Source organism: Haemorhous mexicanus, chromosome 8, assembly GCF_027477595.1.
Source record: "Haemorhous mexicanus isolate bHaeMex1 chromosome 8, bHaeMex1.pri, whole genome shotgun sequence".
Classification (NCBI taxonomy): Eukaryota; Metazoa; Chordata; class Aves; order Passeriformes; family Fringillidae; genus Haemorhous; species Haemorhous mexicanus.
In genome coordinates, this window is record NC_082348.1 from 9,943,077 (window position 1) to 9,963,405 (window position 20,329).

The 20,329-nt window shown below is 43.3% G+C and overlaps 1 protein-coding gene across 8 annotated transcripts in view; it reads right to left on the bottom strand.

Moving 5' to 3' along the window:
* Window positions 1–20,329, bottom strand: part of KALRN (kalirin RhoGEF kinase) — a 481,244-nt gene that overhangs the window by 307,153 nt on the left and 153,762 nt on the right. For all 8 annotated transcript variants that reach the window (XM_059852696.1, XM_059852697.1, XM_059852698.1 and 5 more), the window contains exons 2-3: window positions 16,892–16,966; window positions 7,023–7,137 (exon numbers count right to left, since the gene is read on the bottom strand). In XM_059852696.1, coding sequence (XP_059708679.1) covers window positions 7,023–7,137; window positions 16,892–16,966 — 190 coding nt within the window. The remainder of the gene's footprint in view (window positions 1–7,022; window positions 7,138–16,891; window positions 16,967–20,329) is intronic.

The following is a 20,329-nucleotide window of genomic DNA, read 5'->3' on the forward strand; positions in this document are numbered from 1 at the left end:
AAAAGGCATTGGACCTGAACTGGGTAGAGATGCTTACTTTGCTGCCTGGGGGGAACACAAAAGTAAAACAGTGACCTTTAATTCCATTGGACATGTGCCCTCCACAAGCCCTAGCCAGTGACTCCACTGAAGAAGGTACAAGTGAGCTCCCACTTGGCTGGAAAACAGCCAAGGAAACAGCCAGGGCCAGCAAAGGCAAATTCTCTTCCAGACCTGGGCTTTCCCTTCTATGCTAAACTTTGCCTGTAATCCTCTGCAATCCCAAATCTTCAAATTATTAACCCATTGAATTTGTGTTGGAGATGTTAGATGAACCAGAAAGAACCCAACATGACTTTGAAATCTCAGCATGAGATTGGCAGTAAGAGAAAACTGAACTCCCTCCCCTACACTGTAAAACAGAACAATTGCCTTGGAAATAATTCAGACATAATAAATGAGGGATTCATTCATATTAACTGTTTTCAATTGCAGATTTATAGCCTAAAATTAAGCAGATGTTGAGTGTTGAATACAATGCTTAAGAACACAATGACAAGTTGAAATCCCAGTTTCTCTGCATGTGGCAATCAGTAACTTCAATTATTTATTGGAATACAATTAAAATATAATTAAATGGAGCAAGCTATACTTAAGAATAAAGAAATATTGTAGAACTTCGTGGGGAAAAAAACAGTAAGAGATTTTCAGGTCTTCCAAAACAGTACAAAATGTTTGGATACAAGATAAACAACTTACAAAATACTTTGCAAATCTCTTTGGAAGTACTTTAAGGAATTTACTTTAAATAAGGAATTCACTCTTGTAAGAACATCAACCTTTACATTATTTATTTCAATTCGGAAACAAGATAATGAAAACTTCATAAGATTATTTCAATATTAAGTTAATCTCATTTCTTCTATTTCACAATAAACAGAGACTTCTGTTAGACCCATATCAATGATTAGTGGTAAAAGTGAGATGCAGAGCCCAGCTTACTCTGCCTTTTATTAGTCTTTAGAGGGAAAGGGATACACGAGCTGTGCAATTCACAGTACATCAACTGCAAAGCTGTGTATCATGCTCTTTGTGCTGCTCATCACCAAACCAGTCTGAAAACACTTGCACTGTTATGGAGCTGGACAGCAGAACAGGGCTCAGCAGGTAACCAGGCTGGAACTACTCAGAGAGCACTCTCAGCTCCCACAGAGGGCAGAGAAAAGGAGGACATCTGCTTCAGGTCCAGAGCTGTGCAAGATGGGACCTTATGCTAGCCAGAAAAACAGCAACAGGCAACGAAAGCAGGAAATAATTTGGAACCAGATACCACAGCCCTCCCATTTTCCTTAGGTTTGGGCTGCTTTAAAAACAAGCATAGGAAATTGTGTATCTATTTTAAAAACCCACATCTTTATACAAAACAGTATCACAAAAGCTGGAGTGACTGTTGTTTTCATGCCTCTGTGGCAAGACAGAAGTGGCAAGACCTGGGTCTCTCCTGACATGCCTCCTAACAGGGTCTCCAAGATGGGGAGGATACAGAAACCTGTTCCAGTTCTTCAATCTGTGATTTTAATCACCTTCTTTTTGTCCCATTTTCCATGTACACTGAGACTAAATTGTTTACTTTAGCTCGGGCTTGCAGAGTGTATTTTAACAGATCACTTTACTTTCCTTCTCTAACTTAAGCATCCCCAACACCTTCAGTCTTTTCTCATAACTCCTGCTCTCCAGGCTCTGACAGCTCTTGCCACTCTCTCTGCACTTCTAAGAAGTCCACATTTTCTAGCAGCTTCTGGTAAATGGGAGTTTCCAAGGTTGCAGCTGTAGACACTTGCTGCAGAGTTTCAACATCAATTATAGCCACTGTCCACTCACCCAGGAATAAAATGCCTCAACAGGTTATTAACACAGCTGGATGGAGATCAGAGATCCTCTTCTGAAGTGCTGATTTCCAACAAGCAGTGAACGTGTAACTTGGCCCAGAGGTGGTCAGTAATGGGACACAGGAAGCAACACACAGCAGTAAGCTCTGAAGCCTTTCAGTAGGACAAAGTAAGAGCACCAATATTTCAACAGAAATCCCTCAATTCCTAACAAAGTGATAAAAACATAAAACACAAATACTACGTATGGTAGAGGCTGGATTTGAACTAGCCACAGAGCAGCAAAACACTCTCAAATTCACCAGCACTCAGGTCAGTTATCTACTTCTAATCTACCTCTACTTCTATTTCTCCAAAATACCTTACCATTATTTGTTAAATTATATCTGAAGAAAATATTACATCTCCTTTAGGCTCATTAGCTTCACTGCAGTTTTTACTGCTGTATTTTGAAACAAGTGTATGGTGGAATAACTATCTTATCGATGGCACCAGATATTTAGTTACTAAAATTGGTATGATGTCCCTGGTGTTATTTTTGAAATAGATGCCTATTTTCGTAGATCTACAATAGCCTCCAGGAGAAAAAAAAAGAAAAAGTCTTCAAAAGCTCCTTCTATGCTAAGATCACATAACAGAAAGCAGAGCTCTAGGGTTTAATTCCTATCAATCAACAAAATGAGTTTCACACTACTCCCGGCCAGAGGAGCTAATATACACAGTAGCACAGGTCACCAGAGAAGAGCTTAAAATAAATCCAAGTGTGGGTGAGTATTGCTACATTCTGCCATCCCCTGTATTGTTCTTCTAATTTTACAAAGCCCCTGTCATTCAACTAATTATTAGGGGCACTTCAGTTGTTTTACTGCTCCTAGCATCTCTCCTCCAGCTTGGGCAGCTCTGAGGAGCTGTTCAAACACACAGGGCTGGCCCTTGGAAACACTTTGCTGCTGTCACGCCCTGGATGTCCCCCAGAACAGGGAAACATTTGAGCAGCTTTTTGAACAGAGCACAAATAAAAAGTAGATGTCTTTAAAAACACGGGCCCCTGAGGCATCTCGGGTTTCCCCTCTGCAGAGAGCACAGAAGATTGCTTATCTTGGCTCCAGAACAGATTGATGTGTTCAGCCGGAAGGTTCACTCTAGCTGACAGAGAACATTTCCTTCATCGTATTGCTTCACCATGCGAGGAGATAACTCAGCCTAATAATATTCTGTCTCCTTTTTATCCTCCTATAGCCTACGCATAACTTAATTCGTAATTCCAAAGGGCTCGCAGAGGAGATTGGCCTGCTGCTAGTTTCATTTACACACACATAAATCAAAGCTCAGTTTACTGGAATAGATGGCACTGCGCTGGTGTTAAAATATAAAATCTTCAGCAAGGCCAGAAAATTCTCCCTCAGCTCCCCTGATCATAAACACCATTTTATCCTAGATTCAGTCACGCCCTCCAAATTTCTAAACACTGCATCCATTTAAATTTGCATGTAAATAGAAGCTATCCTGAGTCACAAGAAATACAGCTTCGCCTACCCAGAAAGCATTAGTGCAAATGTAAACCAAGCAGAAAATGGCAGAGTGGTAGCAACTTGGCATCCATGGAATTATCTTTACATGCAATGAATAGTGTCTTCGTTCCTTAGTAACTAATTACAGTGGAACTGCTTAGAGAAAAGGACCTTGTGATGTGCCTGAAAGAGCCAACGTAGGACACCGAACCAGGGCTGCATTAGTTCACAGTGTCAGATACCCACTCACAACCTCCTCCTCCTACTCAAAACTGCAGGATCAGACTTTTGAACCTTCCAGGAGCCTTAAATTACCCCAGGCACTGTGGACTGAAAGGTTACCATTTCGGGATAGAAACAAGCTGTGTTCCTAGATCTTCACCCCCAGGCAGTAATCCTCAACCACACAGGAAACCCCACTGCCTGCAGGCACCTGCCTGACTGTGCCTCCCAGCTGCATGAAAGCCCTCACTATTCTGCTCTAACTCAAGCACACATAGCTGCTTTCAGAAAGCCCACATTATTATTCTGGTTTTGAAGAAGGAACTGCAGAAAGCTGAATCAGAAATTTTGAAAACTGCTAGCAAGACCCTGGTTTCACTTACCCTAATCTATCATCACATTTCATCACCAATCTCATACCTGCTCCAAGCTCCCAGCACTGCACCACCTCTGCCCCCTCCATTAAGATATAAAACAAGGGTTAAGTGACAGATAGTATCAATGTGGAGAGCAATCTGTCTCACTCAGAAACCAATGCACCAGGAATAAAGAAAGAATTATTATCCTGGTGTCAATATGATAAATTACAGTCGTTTTTTCCTAAAGAATTTCTACTTTTTCAGCTAGCACAGAAAACTCTTCTCCTTTTAGCACTCAACATTCAAGCAGTTTCTTCTGACATCCTGTTCAGAGTTTCTGCTAATAAAATTGTTTATTTTGGTGGATGGCTGATGTAGTTAGTAACTACAGCACTCATCTTGGAATAAACATGAACTGAGAGCTAGTGATAGGAATTCCAACTGTTCCTTCCATATATTTGTTTCCAAAACATAAATAAGTTTGAAAGATCTGCTGCTTGCCCTTGTTAAAGTGAACAAAATGTTTAGGGAAAATGAGTTTTCAGTGTTTCTTTACACCACACAGGTTATACAATCCCATGTGCCAAACCCATGAAGTTTGTGGTCACATTTCCCTCCTAAAGCAGCAAGTTCACAGCTGTTGCACCAGACAAAACAGGACCAGGAAGAACTGGGAGACATAACCTCCTGATTTACCATACCCTCTCCGTAACATTTATATCAATGCCAGAGGCTTGTCTATACAGCAACAGAAGGATTTAAGAAAAAAAATGGATGTCTTATAGTGCTAATGGGAATCCATTAGAAAACTTTTCCTCATATCTAGCATAATCTTTACTTGCTTTGGTGTAACACATTTGTCTTTGCTCTACAAACCCTTTCCTTTTGCAGCATCACAACATGCTTTCATGTGCTTTTCACTCTCTAGACTGAACAACCTCTACCCTTTTAATCCTTCCTTGACAGGCCACATTTTCAAGACCTCTGATCACTCTTGCTGCTTTCTGTTCCACACTTCTCAATGTGCAATCATCCCAAGAAGGAGACAGTACTCCAGTTAATACCTCCAGAGGTCCAATCTGCAAGGACCCTTGGGAAGCCAGTGAAAGTGCTCCATGCGTAGCCAGTCCCTCACTGCTGGATACATTTTCATGACAGGAGATTGCACAGAGGAAAGGATGTTCTCTGGTATAACTAGAGAGACACCCTCCAAAGGCTTTACACACCAGGACAGAAGAAGGCTTTGTAGTGACCACCAGGAGGAGAATGGTTTTTAGTGTTTCTAGGGACACAGGCAGCCAGGTCTTGTATTGGTTCCTTCACATAGCTCTGACCCCAGGTTCTGCATCATCACAGAAAAATCACTGCTGCACTGATCCAGAGTGAGTCAACTAAAAGCAGCATCAAAGACTGAGCTAATTGATTCAGTTGTGTGACAGTGGGGAACAGAAAGGATGCATCTTTCTATTACTGCCACCTCCATGAGGGAAGAGCAATTAACAGAAAAGGTTGACAAGTTAGAAGGTCATTTTTCTTGGAACCCAGAGCAATGCCAAATCTTCATATTTGAATCTCCATATCTTCACCATGCAAAAAATGATAAAACGTAGGGGACCAGATTAATTACTGCAGCAGCTGAGGGGGAATTGCGAAGCTCTGGGACACACACTCCCAGGGAGTGACCTACTGTTCCCCCAGCTCTACAGCATGTCTGTGATGTCTCTCACAACATGGTTGAAAATGGAGCTGGCTAGAGGACGAAATGAGAGAGGGGTGGGGAAAAACAAACAGACTCACTTATTAGCAAAACCTTGATGACCAGAAGTTCAACAGAGCAAAAAGTGCACCACCAGAGGACTTATGATGTCCAGGAAAGAAGCACTGGCAGATCTGGTGCACATGGCTGCATCTGCTACTCACTCTGCAGCCAAATGATTAAGTCTCCAAAGAGCCCTTAGCTCTCTTCCATACCAAACACAACCTTTGTCCTCTGCACATTGCATGTTTAAGGAACAGAGTGCATTTCCAAGACCCTTACCTCCTGACCTCCAGATGCAGCCAACCCCTCTGCCCTTCATGTCTTAACTTAACGCTCTTTGCCAAAACATTAGCATTGTTTAACAGCTCATGTTCCAGGGGTTTAAAAGAGAAGGAGCTCCTGGTTGCTCAGGATGTGTTCCTGCAGCCCTGAACATCCCTTCTCAGTCCCTGACCTACCCTGGGATAACACTCACCTCAAAAGCTGAGGGTTTTGGGCAAGGATATTTGACAAGCTTAAAAATAGGAAAAGGAAGCTGGATGAGGGCATATGTAGGCTCACTCTCTGAGGCTGGATCAGAAATACCTCCCTGGGCACTGAGCCCTATAACGATCTCCCAAGGCTTGAAAAAATAAATATGCTCTGGCAACACACCTTTTCTTACAGCATCCCTGGGAAAAGGATGGAGACTTGCTTGTTGGAAGAGAGCCACAGAGACTAATGCGGGGAAAGGTGGTGGTTTACATTCAGAACAATTTGAAATGCCTTTCTTTGAAAGCTCCCTCTTTGGTCCACCCATGTTCCTTCCCCAGCCTGGAGAAATTTCTAGAAAGAACTGGAGCAGGAAGACCTGCCTTCTTGTACAGGCACTCTCTCCTCCACAGCAACTATACCCCCCTACCCCAGTTCTCCCAAACCTCCCACAAGGTATTAAAAAGCAACAACAGACAGCAGGCTCTCTCCAGCTTGCTATATTTAACTGCAGACCTCTAAGCATTCCTGCCTTTGCACTCCTTTAAAAGAGTTGCACAGAAACATGGAGAATGAGAGCTGCTCCTCGAGGCTGGGAGGAGCCTGAAGCTCAGGTTTGCTCCCGCTGCCTCCACGCTGGGGCTCCTGCATTGCCTCGTGTGCCATAAAAACCACCGGAGCGCACACAGGAGGAGGAAGGGAACACTTTTGTTCCTCCGCCCCAAGAACTCAAGGTACTAAATGTTAATACTTGGAAATCAGCAACTGCCAAGAACAAGCTCCCCACCCACCCATCCACCCTAAGCTTTGAGTGTTTTCTTTCTAGCTTTACCTTGGCACGCTGGCCAAATAAGTCACAAGTTTACGAAGGTCTTCCTGCCTTATTCTGTCATGATTGCTGCGGGCTGGGAAGGTCAAGACCGGACCACCTCGTTTATCACGGCCACCTGTGGAAAATAAAGGATTGTTAGAAAATCAGACAGGAAGCACACATCAAAAAAACTACGTGCACTGAATTGATAAATATAAATTACAGCACATTTAAGAGTCTGCACACCCGTTGTAGCTTTCAGACTTGCCTAATTGATAACTCTACCCTGAACTGTACAACCACAAATACAGGGGCAAATATAATCTATTTTGCAACATCTTATTTTATTCTCTCCTGTAAATGAAGTTTAAGAAGAGTGAAACTGAAATCTAGTACCTCATTCAATGTTTAGTTCTTTCTTTACATATTATCTCAGGATTTCTTCCAGGAATTGTGTTGTTAGATACATGTTTGCACTTTTTTTCTAGGGAAAAGTTACAGCTAAACTAGAGCTCAAAAAGCTAGTACAGAACTGCAAGGACCTTGCAAACAAGCTGCAAAAATGCACATGAGTTTGCACTTCTCAATGGAAAGTATAATCCCTTTAACAGAAATATCACTTCTGAGAAAGGAAACCCATGTGCTTTCTGAGCTAATTTACTTGGCCAACAAGAAAAAGCTGCACAAGGACATGAACCTCTTTGGCACTGATGCATGCTGTGATCTCTCATTAAGAACTTGGGACACCTGCAGTCTCTGCTAATGCCACATTCTTGTTACTATATATACTTTTACTTAAAATACAGATAATTTTTAATTGCTAAGGTCTGTCTGAAGAGTTTTATACAGCACTGCTGCCTGTACAAGACAGTTTCTTACACAAACTTCATCTATACAAATAGAAATGCCACTGGCACCCATGGTTTTCAGCGGATGCAATGCACCTGAGGGGTGACATTGTGCAAGTCTCCATTGGAGCCAGGTTGTGTCTGATTTGTCCAGGGATACAAATGGAGAGGCAAACAACAGATGTCATCTTTATTTTGAGCCCTCATGCAGACAGGAGTACATATGGAGTACAAAAACTGTCCTGCCTAATCTCCACCAAAATCTCTGTGCTTTCTAATTGCCTTTGGCTTTTCACCATGAAGGTGAGGAAGGGCCACTGGAATTCAGTGCCACCTTGGCAGATCCATGCCTCTGTTACATAGCATGAAAGTGGGGACATAGTGTAAAAAAGGATTCCATTTACAAGGAAATAACTCATCTTCAGACCTTTTTATGAAAAAAAGATTCCTCATTTTAAGTACATTTTCCCTTTGTTGAGATTATTTCAAACCTCACATCAATGCCAAACCATTATATCATGCATGATATGTGTCCAACAAGAAAAGAAAGAAAAGCAAGCCAGCCTATAGAATGGCAAATCAATACAAGTAACTAAAGCTGGAGGGAAATACTTTTTCAACACAAGAGGCTTTTCAAGGTTTTGAAACATTTCCCATCATATCTAGATGTAACCAAGGTTTTCAAAAGCTTCCAGATATTTGCTGAAGCAGAGACCTCAACTTGAACTGCATCCCAGAAGAACACGCTACCCGCTACTCATTCAGGCTCCCTCTCCTTCATTCACAATAATTTAAATATTTGTACAACGTGGAAAAGCACTAAGATTTGAGATCAGAAGACGTCCAAGCCCGAATTTATAATCCTCTCTGAGGATATGAAACACCTGGAAAGGGCCATGAGCTTCCCACAGCCCAGCAGCACTAATCACTCCGACGCTGCCCATTCACCTTGGCTTCGTAAACCAAAAATTGTTTCTGGGGAGGGACTCCTTTAACACCTACCATTCCACCAAAGTGAGCTCTACAAAATAAATAAATAGAAACCTGTGCAAATTCTGGTAGGCTGAAAACATTAAGTCAGAAAATTCTTGATCCTTTCAGTAACAGCAACCCAAAGATTTCAGCTACAGAAAAGAAAATAGGATCCAGAACATTCCTGTCCTGTCTTTGCTTCAGGATAAAAACTATCCCTCAACAGTTCATCTAAACTGTCCTCAGGGGAGCAGGATAAATAAGGCTCAGGCACAGGGTCAGAAGTTACCAGGACAGACCAGAGAAAATGGGTTAATTCTCATTGGAGGAGGAAGGTTACATGCTGACCCAGTTGGACATTTCTGGATGATGGAAGGATAAATAAGCACCCAGACTGATTCCTTCTAGTCTTACAGTGCACAGAAACAAGGAGACTTGGGTAAAATACCAAGACATGCTAAGTTTAGAAACAAATGTTTCTCATTTGTGATAAAAGTGCAGCTCTAGGCTTTGAGCAATAGAGTGAAGTTATTACAAATACATCATATGTATTAGAATCCTGCAATTGCTTCCTTCAAGTCCATGCAATCCTAGTTACTGAGAAATCACTAATTTTTATGAATGCCTACATAATTTACAATTTTATCAGGAGCCTGTATAAAGAAACATCAGATTTCTTCTAAACCAAACTATTAAACACTGTATGTTTAGTTCACCATCAGACTTGCAGAGTTCAGTAACTGTGGTTTACTCTCTTAAATACTGATAATATGCAGAGGTTTTGTTACATTTTGTAACTCAAAATCTCTGCTTTTCTAGGAATACTGAAGGGGATATTGCCACCATCGAACATGCCTACATAAGGATGCTCATCTCCTCTAATGGAGCTTGCTAAGAAGTAGCAACACACAATAAAAGAGAAAAAAACCTCCTGGCACTGGCTGTGCAGGGAGTCTGTCTATACCATTCCTTTTCGTTATTATTATCTTTTTACTGAAGGGAATATTAAAGTACTAAGAGGGGAAGAAGTTCAGCCCAGATACCACAGTGAGTCACTTGAAGAACCAGGAGAAGAAATGAGGTTTTCTGACTTGATCCACTGTGTTGGAGCTTCACAGTGCTTGAGACTCTGCTTGTTACTAATCCACTCAGGGAGCCAAATCCTGCCCCAAGTCAGCCATGATCTCTACACCAATTGTACATGCACAGTCTTCAGATAGCTGCTCAGCACATTGTTTAAAAAGACAATAAAAACTAGAAGGAAGCCAGGAGTCTCAATTGCTCTAATCAATAAGTCCCATCTCCTGCCTCCCCCTGGACTCAAAGAACAGTGATGAAATAATCAAACATGTCATTAGGTTTGCTAATTACAGTTATTAAATGCTAAAACAAACAGCTGATAATTTCTTACTGTTTTTCAAGTTGGGTTTTCATGAGCTTTGCTCTGATTTAGAGAGGCAAACAGATGGTCTGGTTATTAGTGCTCTGGAAAAAAAGAGTTAGAAAAACACATGCTCTTCAGGGCACAAGAGTACACTGAGAACAAATATTTAGCCATGTATGCCTTGCATTTCTCCTACAAAATCCTTTGTTGATAGCCTTTCCTGTCAGTGGCCTCTTTGCCAGTTCTTCCCATCTCCCTTTCTTCTATCCAATAAGAACCCATGGGTAAATTCAGGGTTTATTCCCAGAAGTAAGATCACATAATTCTTCCTCCACAAATCATCCAGGGGACATTGCAGTGATGGCACAAGGCATTGTGATGCACACCACACTAAAAGGAAACTTTAAAGAAAGTTCAGAAACCGGCATGCAGATAGGCAACACAGATAGTGGCCTTCTGATGACCACTTTTCCAGTCAAGCCTACAACCAAGAGGAAAGAGACTCCAGTGACAGGATCCCTGTTCTGGCAGCTGTCTGAACATCTCTTAGTGGTGAGCCCAAATATTTCTGCCTACAGTGGTCCCAAGTGCCCACAGCTAAGCCAAGCTGGCCATCCCAAAGTGTTAGTGATGTGAACTCTGCATACAGGCTTTACCAATTTCAAAATCTGTGTCCTGAGGCAAAGCCATCCCTATTAATACACAATAAACTGAAATTCCAGCTATGTGTAGTCCTGTTGAGGACAGGAAATCATTAGTTTCCGGTAATGCAGACTTGTATACAGCAGATAATGATTTTATCAAGCTCTGTTTTTAAGCTGCATCTCTCCAGTTCTATCAGCCCTTCCACTTCGATCCCTACCTGCTTGCAGAGATCCACAGTTAAAGGTTTCAAACCCTCTGCTTCCTTTTGCCCTCTCTCCATAAGCATTAATTCACCAGGACTAGCCAGAGACACAGGCAAATGTCCACACATGTAAAGGTTCCCAAGAACCTTGTCTAACATCCTGCAGCACAGCAGCAGCGGAAACAGGAGCAGCACACGGTGTCTCTGGCCCCTGTTCAGATGTCTACTGCAGTTCAAGTGAACGCACCACTTCATCTGACCTTGCAGATCATAAGCTGATCTATCTTGATGCTGAAACTCTGCTGAGACCATAAGTGAGTTTCCAGAGGAGCTGAAATAATCCTCATCAGGTATTTCAGTCCAAAATATGGTGAAAAAATGAATTATAACGAAGAGAGCCCGGAGACAGACGGAGCTCAGCTGATGTCAGGCGCTTCAATACAGTGATAAACAATACACACTGGATTTCTAAATCTAATTGACAGACTTCCTAGGAAAGGAAAGTATCAAGGAATTGGTATCCAGAGTCTTAAAATAACATTCCTTTCTCTGTCACAGCTGAGCTCTGGGAGTCTGCTTGCTACTGGACTTACTGTGAGCAGACTTCTGTACTAAAACTCCTGCAACTTCAAGACAGACTAATTTGTTGCAAGGGTCATACACAGGATTAGCTGTGTGACCACCCTCCAGTTCCACTGGTTCCAATCAGGTGATTCTAGTACAAGTGATGGAAATTTAAGCTCCCACAACAAGGCAATTAACACAGTTCTAGTGCAATCATCAGGGCCTGATCATCCACAGTGCTGCTCGTTGTAGCATCTATGTCTCAGAGTCAATTCCCCAAATCAAATTCTAATGGCAAACTTTCATGACATTACACTTAGAGTTAATGACTCTGAAAGCAAGGCTAATTGTTCTCACCAGAGGATCTCCTGGCAGAGCAAGTCAAACACTCTAGATGGGATGCCCAGAGCAGCCACTCAGTGATCCCTTCTCCTATCAACTAGATTTGTTCTGCAATCACCCAAAGCCACTGCATGGATTTGAAGAGACAAGCTATTGTGTCTTGTAATTAATTTTCACTGCTTTATGCAAGTATTTTGGGATAATTCTTTAATTTTAAATGTATACTGGCCAATAAGCCACAGCACATGGCAATGGCAGTCACTGTTTATAGTGGTACAGACAGACTCCAAACCCACACCCCAGGGCACAGGGCTGGAAGCTGTACAGAATAAGGAGAAACAAAGAGAGGACAGATTCACCCTGATAACACACTCTCTCTTCCTCATTTGAGACAAGCGTGGAGAAATAGTCAAGGAATGCCATGTTTTTCTAACAGCAGATTTCCCTTTTTTGAACTCTGTTGATTTCAAACTACACCAGGGAATGGTATGAAAAGGAAGATATTTTTCTGCAACAAAATATAGAAGAATTGTTGATATTTCATTTGAAACTTCCATTCCAGAGGAAAAGGAGAATTTAAACTTTTATTTTAAATCAAAACTTTTTGTGCAAATACAAAATGTTTACATCGCCTAAAAATTCAATATTTTGGTTAATTTTATTCCCAACCCAATACAAATTCCAGCATCCACAAATCAGCATTTGTGAACTCCTGAAACCAGGATGTGAACTCTTTCAGTTCCCAGAAGCACTGGGAGTCTCATTTTAACCCTTTCTCAGAGTGAAGTGCATCTACTGCAGAAAAAGAAAAAACATGCACCTCCACATGTGGGATCTCTGGCACTAAGTGACCTGTGGTGTCCTTGGGAAGGTCAGAGTCTTATTCTCTGAGCTTTCCTCTTTCATTAATGCTGCTGGCCTCAATTTGGTAGAACCTAATTGTAAAGCTGTCCTTTCTTTAGATCTATTTACAGTGAAATTGCTTCTCTGAAAGACCTTTCAGGAAATCTCCACTTTTCCTTAAGGCTCTCAGTCATGTTCAGATGTTGCTGTGACCCAGAACATAAGGCTCCACCCGAGATGTGGGGTTGGGGGCTGTGGACTATCAAAGGATGGAGGTGGCTGAGCTGTTAGTGCAGCCACTTCTCCCTGCTCTGTGCCCTTTTGGTGCCCAAAGCCCACAGGAAACCCTCCTGGCTTTGCAGACACAAGCTGGGAGCTCTGCTTGTCACAGCTGCAGCAGCTCACCAGTTTATTACACCCTTCTGCTGCTGATTCCTCTGTGCTCAACCACGCTCTCAGAAACCTGGCCAGCCTCCTCCTTTGTACTCCTGCCTCGGCAGATGAGCAGACAGTACCTGGGTGACAGCAGGAGCCCACGCGCCACCGCTCTTCCGAGCCCTCCAGGGAGCGGAAATACCGGGAAGGATCCTGAGAAACTCTTCTGGGTGGGATGTGGGGAAATGCTTTCAGCAAGACCCATGACATCAGTTAACTACCAAGCTTTTTATAGCCTAACTGCATGAAAATTTCCATGCATGGGAAGGTAACATGGTAACAAATTGCCTTCCCCTTCCTGAAAGTTCATATACTTCGTTCCATACTGCCTTGATCAATAGAAAATCTACCATAAATATAATCAAGCAGCTGAACAACGCCCCAATTTACACCACTCTTCTAAAACAGTGTCTGTTTCCCAAGAAAGACTATAAGCCCAGTTTCCAAAATATTTCACCACCTCTCACTGAAAAAAGCACCTAAAATAATCTAAAACCTGTTTTATTTCTTCTCCTCAGCATTCATCTCCCTCTTAGAATACAAAAATCAGTTTCTGGCTTGCAACTCATTCCCTAATGGCTCCCAAAGCCATTCCATTGCTGGAAGCAACACACTGAACCACCCAGGCAAAGCCAAGATTTTATTAGAATTTAGACAACAAGCAGGTGACCAAAACCTCCCCCTGCTTAATCTGCTTCCAGGAGGTCAGCAACAGAAGCAATCAGCCATGGCTGGGATGCGCCTCACCCACAACTGCCCAGTCCATTGCTCTGCATAGGAGCTATGGAATGGGATTTTCAGGTATTCTTTAGACACACATGTGAACTTTGTTCAGGTTCAGTCTAGCTCATAGATGAGATCACTGGAAGAAACCAAGAACCAGTTCCAGGAAAAAGTCCTGCTATTATCCACCACCCCTCAACTTTCCTGCAGTGCAGGGAGGCAGATGCAGAGCCCAGTGCCTGCTGCTGGCTCAGCTGAGGGGAAGTGCCAGGCACAGAGCCTCAGACAGCAGTTAGGCTGGATGAATCCATGCCCAGACAGATCTGTATGTCAACTCTGAAATTAAGTGCACTTGTGAGGGCCTGAGTGCTCCTCTGAGATGACACGGCTGTGCAGACAGGTCCTGTTGTGCCTGCTCTGGAGCAGGCAGCAGCTGCTCTGTCTTGTCTGCCTGTTCTGCCCTTTTGCTTTGCAGGGTCCGGGTGTGGAGCATCCACCACACTGGAACACAAAGCAAAGTGTAGCCCCTGCCTGAAGGGCCTTGTGTGTTCTCTGCAATTTTCCTATTGAATCACAGAAAAACAAGCTGGTAAGCCACAGATGACGAGAAAAGCAATAACCTCTGTAACTGACATGTTCAGCTGAGAGTTTTTGTGTGTGCTGATAAATTCTGCTGCTGTAAGGAGAATCTCCTTGACAACTTTACTGTACTGTTATCGTTAAAATTAACTGTAGTATTAAACTCTGAAGAAGATTCAATAAAACTCTCCTGTTCCTCAAGGAAGCGTGGTTAAAACACAATGTGCTCCCAGACTCTGTGCTAACTACAGAACTTTTTTTTTTTGTTGATCTTGGAAAAATCCAGGTATTTGATTTTTCTTTTTTGCCAAAAATTTTCTTCTGTGCTTAAAGACTACTCTAAGAAATTATTCCATTTTTTAATTAAAAAGAACCTAGTCATCAGCTGAAATGTTGAAATCAATTTCTTAATCTGCTTTATTACAAGAGTCCTGGGGAACATTGGGCAGTACTTACATTGTGGGCTGGAAGGGGATGCTGGGGCTACTGCAGTGAACACCGGCAACTCAAAGTGCTCTGCCTGCAAAGGAACCTGCTGCCCGTAGTCATTGCATTTGGAGACCATGAAGAGGAGGTGTAAATCCTAGGACCTCTAGCTGTGTCAGGAACAGCACATTTTGAGCAGATCTAAGTCTGGAGGCTGGTGAGTCTATATGGAGCAAGCTGTACCCTGCCTGCAGCGGATCATGGTGTGAAAGCCTGGGGGATTGTGCTGGCACTGCTTATTTAACACCCCCCTCCACAAGGCAGGCTTGGCACAGGACAGTGTCTAACAAGCTGATGATTTGATGTGAGACCCTCTGGCTCAGAGCTGAACACAGGCACCATCAGTGGAAGGGGCTACATAAACAATTCAGACAGGTTGTCATTAATAAATATTCCATGAATTACCAAATGATCCCACAATCATTTCCATGCAAAGCATCAGCAGGAGCCAAGAACTAAATTGCAGTACAGTCCCTGCACAAATTCCTCCCCTTCACTTCCCCAGAGCACCCGGTCCAGCTTTCGTGTCTCAAACAAGTGTGCAGGTATGCTGTGGTTTTATTACTATGCTCCCCTCTTTGGAGCAGTGAAAGCCAACCATGTAAAACATTTCAGGACATTCAGCAGCATCCAGCATTCTTGCAGTGCAAGATAAAGTGCTCCTGCATGTTAGTACTGTGGGAATAGTCTTGGGTTTTCACAAAAGACTTCTAGTGTTTCAGAAGCTTCCCTCAAACTCTTGTATTTTCATGTAATTTCTAAAAGTTTAGTCAGTACTTATAGATCCTCAAATTGTTTCCCCAAGTCACAGCTGGACTTGTGATCTGCAGAGTAACTGTTAAAATATGGGAAGGCATCTCACAGCAGGTATGAGTAGAGGGGAAAGTTTTTCTTGCCTGGATGACACATCCATGGCTCAGCACAGTGATGAACCCCATCCTTATGGGACTGGGGGCTCAACTCCTGCAGAGAGAGCCAGGGAGGAAGAGTCCAGGCACCAAACAGCCTTGGTGCAACCTCCTCCCTTCTGCAGCCAGCATTACTGTGGAGACGAAGCATATAAGCAAAGACTGCAAACAAGAGGAGCTGGCTGTTCTTGATGGAGGTTTTTTCATTGCAAGCAGCCTGAATGGTTTGTAATCATCAGAAATGCTGCTACTGGAAATACCCTGGGTTTATGCTGCCAATTTGAGTGATTTCATGCAAGATTCTGATTGCTTCAGACTTTCTCTTCCCCCTCTCACTGACAAGTTGTAATTCACACCAGAAGCAATATCATCCAAGCTATTCTCAAAGCCTCTTCCATATTGTCTAGTCCTCATCCACCCCCAGATCCTTGAGATTGTCTTCTGAATGAAGGCTGTAAATCTTTGTACAGAATGGTAGGAGAAGTTTGAGCATCTGAGTTATTATGTAAATGCAGCATCAATGGTACTTTTAACTGCAAGCTGATTGGGACTGTAAATGGAACACCAGTGATTTATAGGCCTGAGTGCTTCCTACATACAGGAATTGAATGCTATTCACTGACCTTGAACCAAAGGCAGGATCCCTGAATTGTCCTTCATGCTGAGACAACCCACGTCTGGACTGGACCTAAGCAGCTGTCTTACATCCTACCTGTGCTGCTCATTTACCCTTGCCTCAAGATATGAAGAAAATGAACATGGACCAGTTTCTCATGCTCTGAGTATTACTGGATAGTCCTGGTGAACATACAGCCCTTTTCTTAGCAGAAGAGCTAATTTAGGTACTACCAAGTTCAAACATGAAACCAGTCCCTTGAGATTCTGCAGCATCATAAGTTCCAGGATGTGGTAGACAGTGGTCAGGATGAGCTGGAGGGATCAAGTAAAGATGTGCTCACCTGACACAAAGGCCACTTTCTCCTTCAGTATAGGAAGGACATCAGCAGCTTTTAAACCGTCATTTCGAAAAGAACCTGCAAAACAGAAAAACAGGAAAGTCACATTAAAAGAGAGCATGTTCTTGCTCCCAGTTTCATGGACATGCCATGCTTCTCAAAACCAGACTGGAGAAAGGCTATAAATTACATAAAAGCACCAAGAAAGAGGTCCAAATGACTGCTGAATAAACATTAACATCAATAGAGATATATTTGTTTAAAAAATTAAATACAGAGAATCAGCTCACTGCTCTATCATTCAGAAGTTCTGAAAGGTTAACAAATTTTCAGTCATAGCATACATCACGGTTGAGACAGCCACAATACACAGAATATCATCACACAATTTCAGAAGGCGTCAACCCATTTAGAGTAACATCAGACCATTTCAGAAGACTTCAAGAATAGGCCCTTCTTGTTCTTTAGCCCAACCTTTTATACCCCTCATGTTCATGCATTGCACCCGTGTGCCCTCTGTTTCCTTTGGTGGTTGGTCAGTGCACCTGGGCACTCCATGGCTCATTACCTTCAGTGCTGCTCACCTGCTTCTCACAGCTGTACCCACTGGGGATGAGGCTCACCACAGCCCCACTCCCAATGACCACAAATGTGTACCTACAATTTCCCACCAAGTAACCAGATTAATCCCTGCTGCCTTTTCCACAGTACTATCACCTGGGAGATCCCCATCTTGTAGAGCAAGCCAGGAGCCTTCTTCCTTCACTGTTCTGAACATAGCCAGGCAAAATTGCAGGGAACATTATAGCACATACACATCCATTTAGCATCAGCCTTTGAGACAGATTTGCACAGGGGCTGGCCTAAAAAGAGCTTTTCCCCTTTACCCCTTTCTGCTGTGCATAGCACAGCTGGAATGCAATGGTTCGAGGTAGGATCACACTCAGAGGGAGGACACACTCCTCACAAGTGGTTTGAAGCCCCAGCACATTCTCAGGGAATTCATGCTGTATGATTACACATGAAGCATATCTGCACAGGCCATTTGCTTTCCCTGAAGTGCCAAATTACTTCATGTATCCTAAATATTCACCCAAGAAATCACATTCTTTTACTCTCTTGGGAACAGAACTGCCCAGTTTCAGGCTCCATCCCTCTGCTCTGCAAAAGGCCAGCAGTAAGGGATCGTCCCAAAGCAAGCCAGACACCGCCATTCCCAGAAAAGGTGGGTTTGAAGGACACCTCTGCAGTTCCCCTGAAAAATAACTCATCCATCACTGGGTAGTAAATAAAAGCCACCATGACAAGTGATCTTCCATATGGCCTTAGATTTGTTCCAGCTCACCAAAGAATATAACACATCTGAAACCCTGTATTCTCACTTTCTGCCTTTCACAGGCAGGCAGTAACCACCACTCTTCTGAGATGGTGCCAGGGTAAGAAAGTCTTCTCACTAAGCAGTTTTCTAGAATCTGGGTAACATTGCTGCAGCCATCACACCCCCCTTGCTGAACACAGCAGATGGTACCTGACCAGTTGGGTGTGAAAGTGGGACTGGGGATAAAAGCTCCCCCTTTACATTGTCATCTTTTGCTGCCAACGTACCAGCCTGCAAAGGCAAAGTGGTTCAATCCATGCAGACATTTGGAACAGACAGGAAGAAGACCAAAACATCTATTTTCACCTGCAGCTGATCTACAAGTGTTAAGCATTATTATGGTTAAGTTACTGATTTTTGCCAGTCACAGTCAGATTGTGCAACAAGGCTGTCTTGTACATGTAAATATGTCCCTCCCTGGTGACCAAAGGCTACAGGTACCTCTCTGTGTCCCCACTTGCTCTCAGGTGTCACCTCTGTGACACTCAGCCCCAGGAGATGTGTAAGCTCCCCAGCTAAGCCTTAAGCTAGTGAAAACTAGCACTCAAAGTAGTGAGGTAATTCAATGCAAGGCCAAGACCAGCGCAACTACATTTTGAACAGGCACTGCAGCAGAGTCCCAGAGGATGCCTAAAGTGTGCATTGTGTCAATAAAGTGTTTTGGGACCAGGGAAACAAGCCCTGATTGCTGAATTCTTTCTGTGTTCAAGTAAACAGGACTTTGTGCACTCTGTGTTAAATACAGGAGACTTTGCTGTTAACTTATCCTCTTAACAAGAATAACCCCTCAGATCACAGGCTGTGGCTAGTTCTCACATCAAAGGTAGGAAATGCTCAGCCACAGGCATCATTTGGAATTTAAGAAGCTTTGTATATAAGCATCTCATCCAACCATGAAGCAAATGGGAACAGCCAATGTGTGAGACATCACAAGGGTTTGAAGACACTCAAGTGGAGTACAGGACCAAATTTATCCAGCTGCAAGATCTGCAGTGTCAGTGCAAGTTGAGTTTTCCCCAGTATTTGTTAAATTTGTCAGGAAAATGGCAAAGTCAGTTCTTGGGCACCCAACTGTGCAGCAGACAGTGTACAACTGAAATCTTTGTGAGCACTGGTAAAAAAAGCCAGTGGGTGTATGTAAAGCACACCATAAGGACTTAGCAAGTAGCCACCATACTGAGGGCTGAAGGTCAGTTTCAGACACTCTCCTGCAAGGAAGGACTGCATTTCACAGGGGAAATACATGGAGACCAGGAGAAAAAGGTATGACTTTAAAAGATGGTCATCTCCTGAGCTATAGCAGGGCAGGCAAGGGGCTCTCTGGTAACAGCCCTAATGACCGGACTGGGCACAGGAGAGGCCAGGAAAGATTTGAGTGGGGACAGTGCTGCAGCAGGTACCTTCCCCTTTCTCAGTATCGCCCAGGACAGATCAGACACACTCCAAGGTAAATGATGAATGAATTAAAAAACTGTGAGCCTGTCCTACAACCAGAATAAACAAAAAGTCCCGAGAGCTGCCAAACTTCCCTCGGGATGAAGAAGGAAGCTCCGAAAGGCAGATCAGTGCCTAAAGCAATGCACAGTACTTAAAGTGCACCTCGTGACCCACAGATGCAGCCACGGCCAGTGCTTCCAGAGGCTGCTCCAGTTCCTGACAAAATTCCTGCATTGGAGGCTACATCGCAGAGCATGCTGTCAGGTTTCCAGCAAGTTCTGGGGCAAGGAATGCATAAATGGGAAAACCAATGGCTCTAATAAAAACTCCAAAAGCAACAGCCAATCTGTCTCCAGGAGGGGCCAGCATAGCAATGATGCATTCCCCAGTTCATAAGTTATTATAAGCATATCCCTAATGATGCTCATTTTCATCCTCTTCCCCAGCTGTTTCTAATATATTTGTTTTGTTTGTTTGCGTGCTGGATCCAAGGCCATGTCTGCAGAGCACCATCTCAATTTGCTGCAGAGCCCCATGCACACAAAGGCTTTGTAGCCTGCCCTCCACCTCTCTGCTGCTCCTCTCAGACAGCTCTTCTGCAGCAGATGGACACAGACTGACAGAGG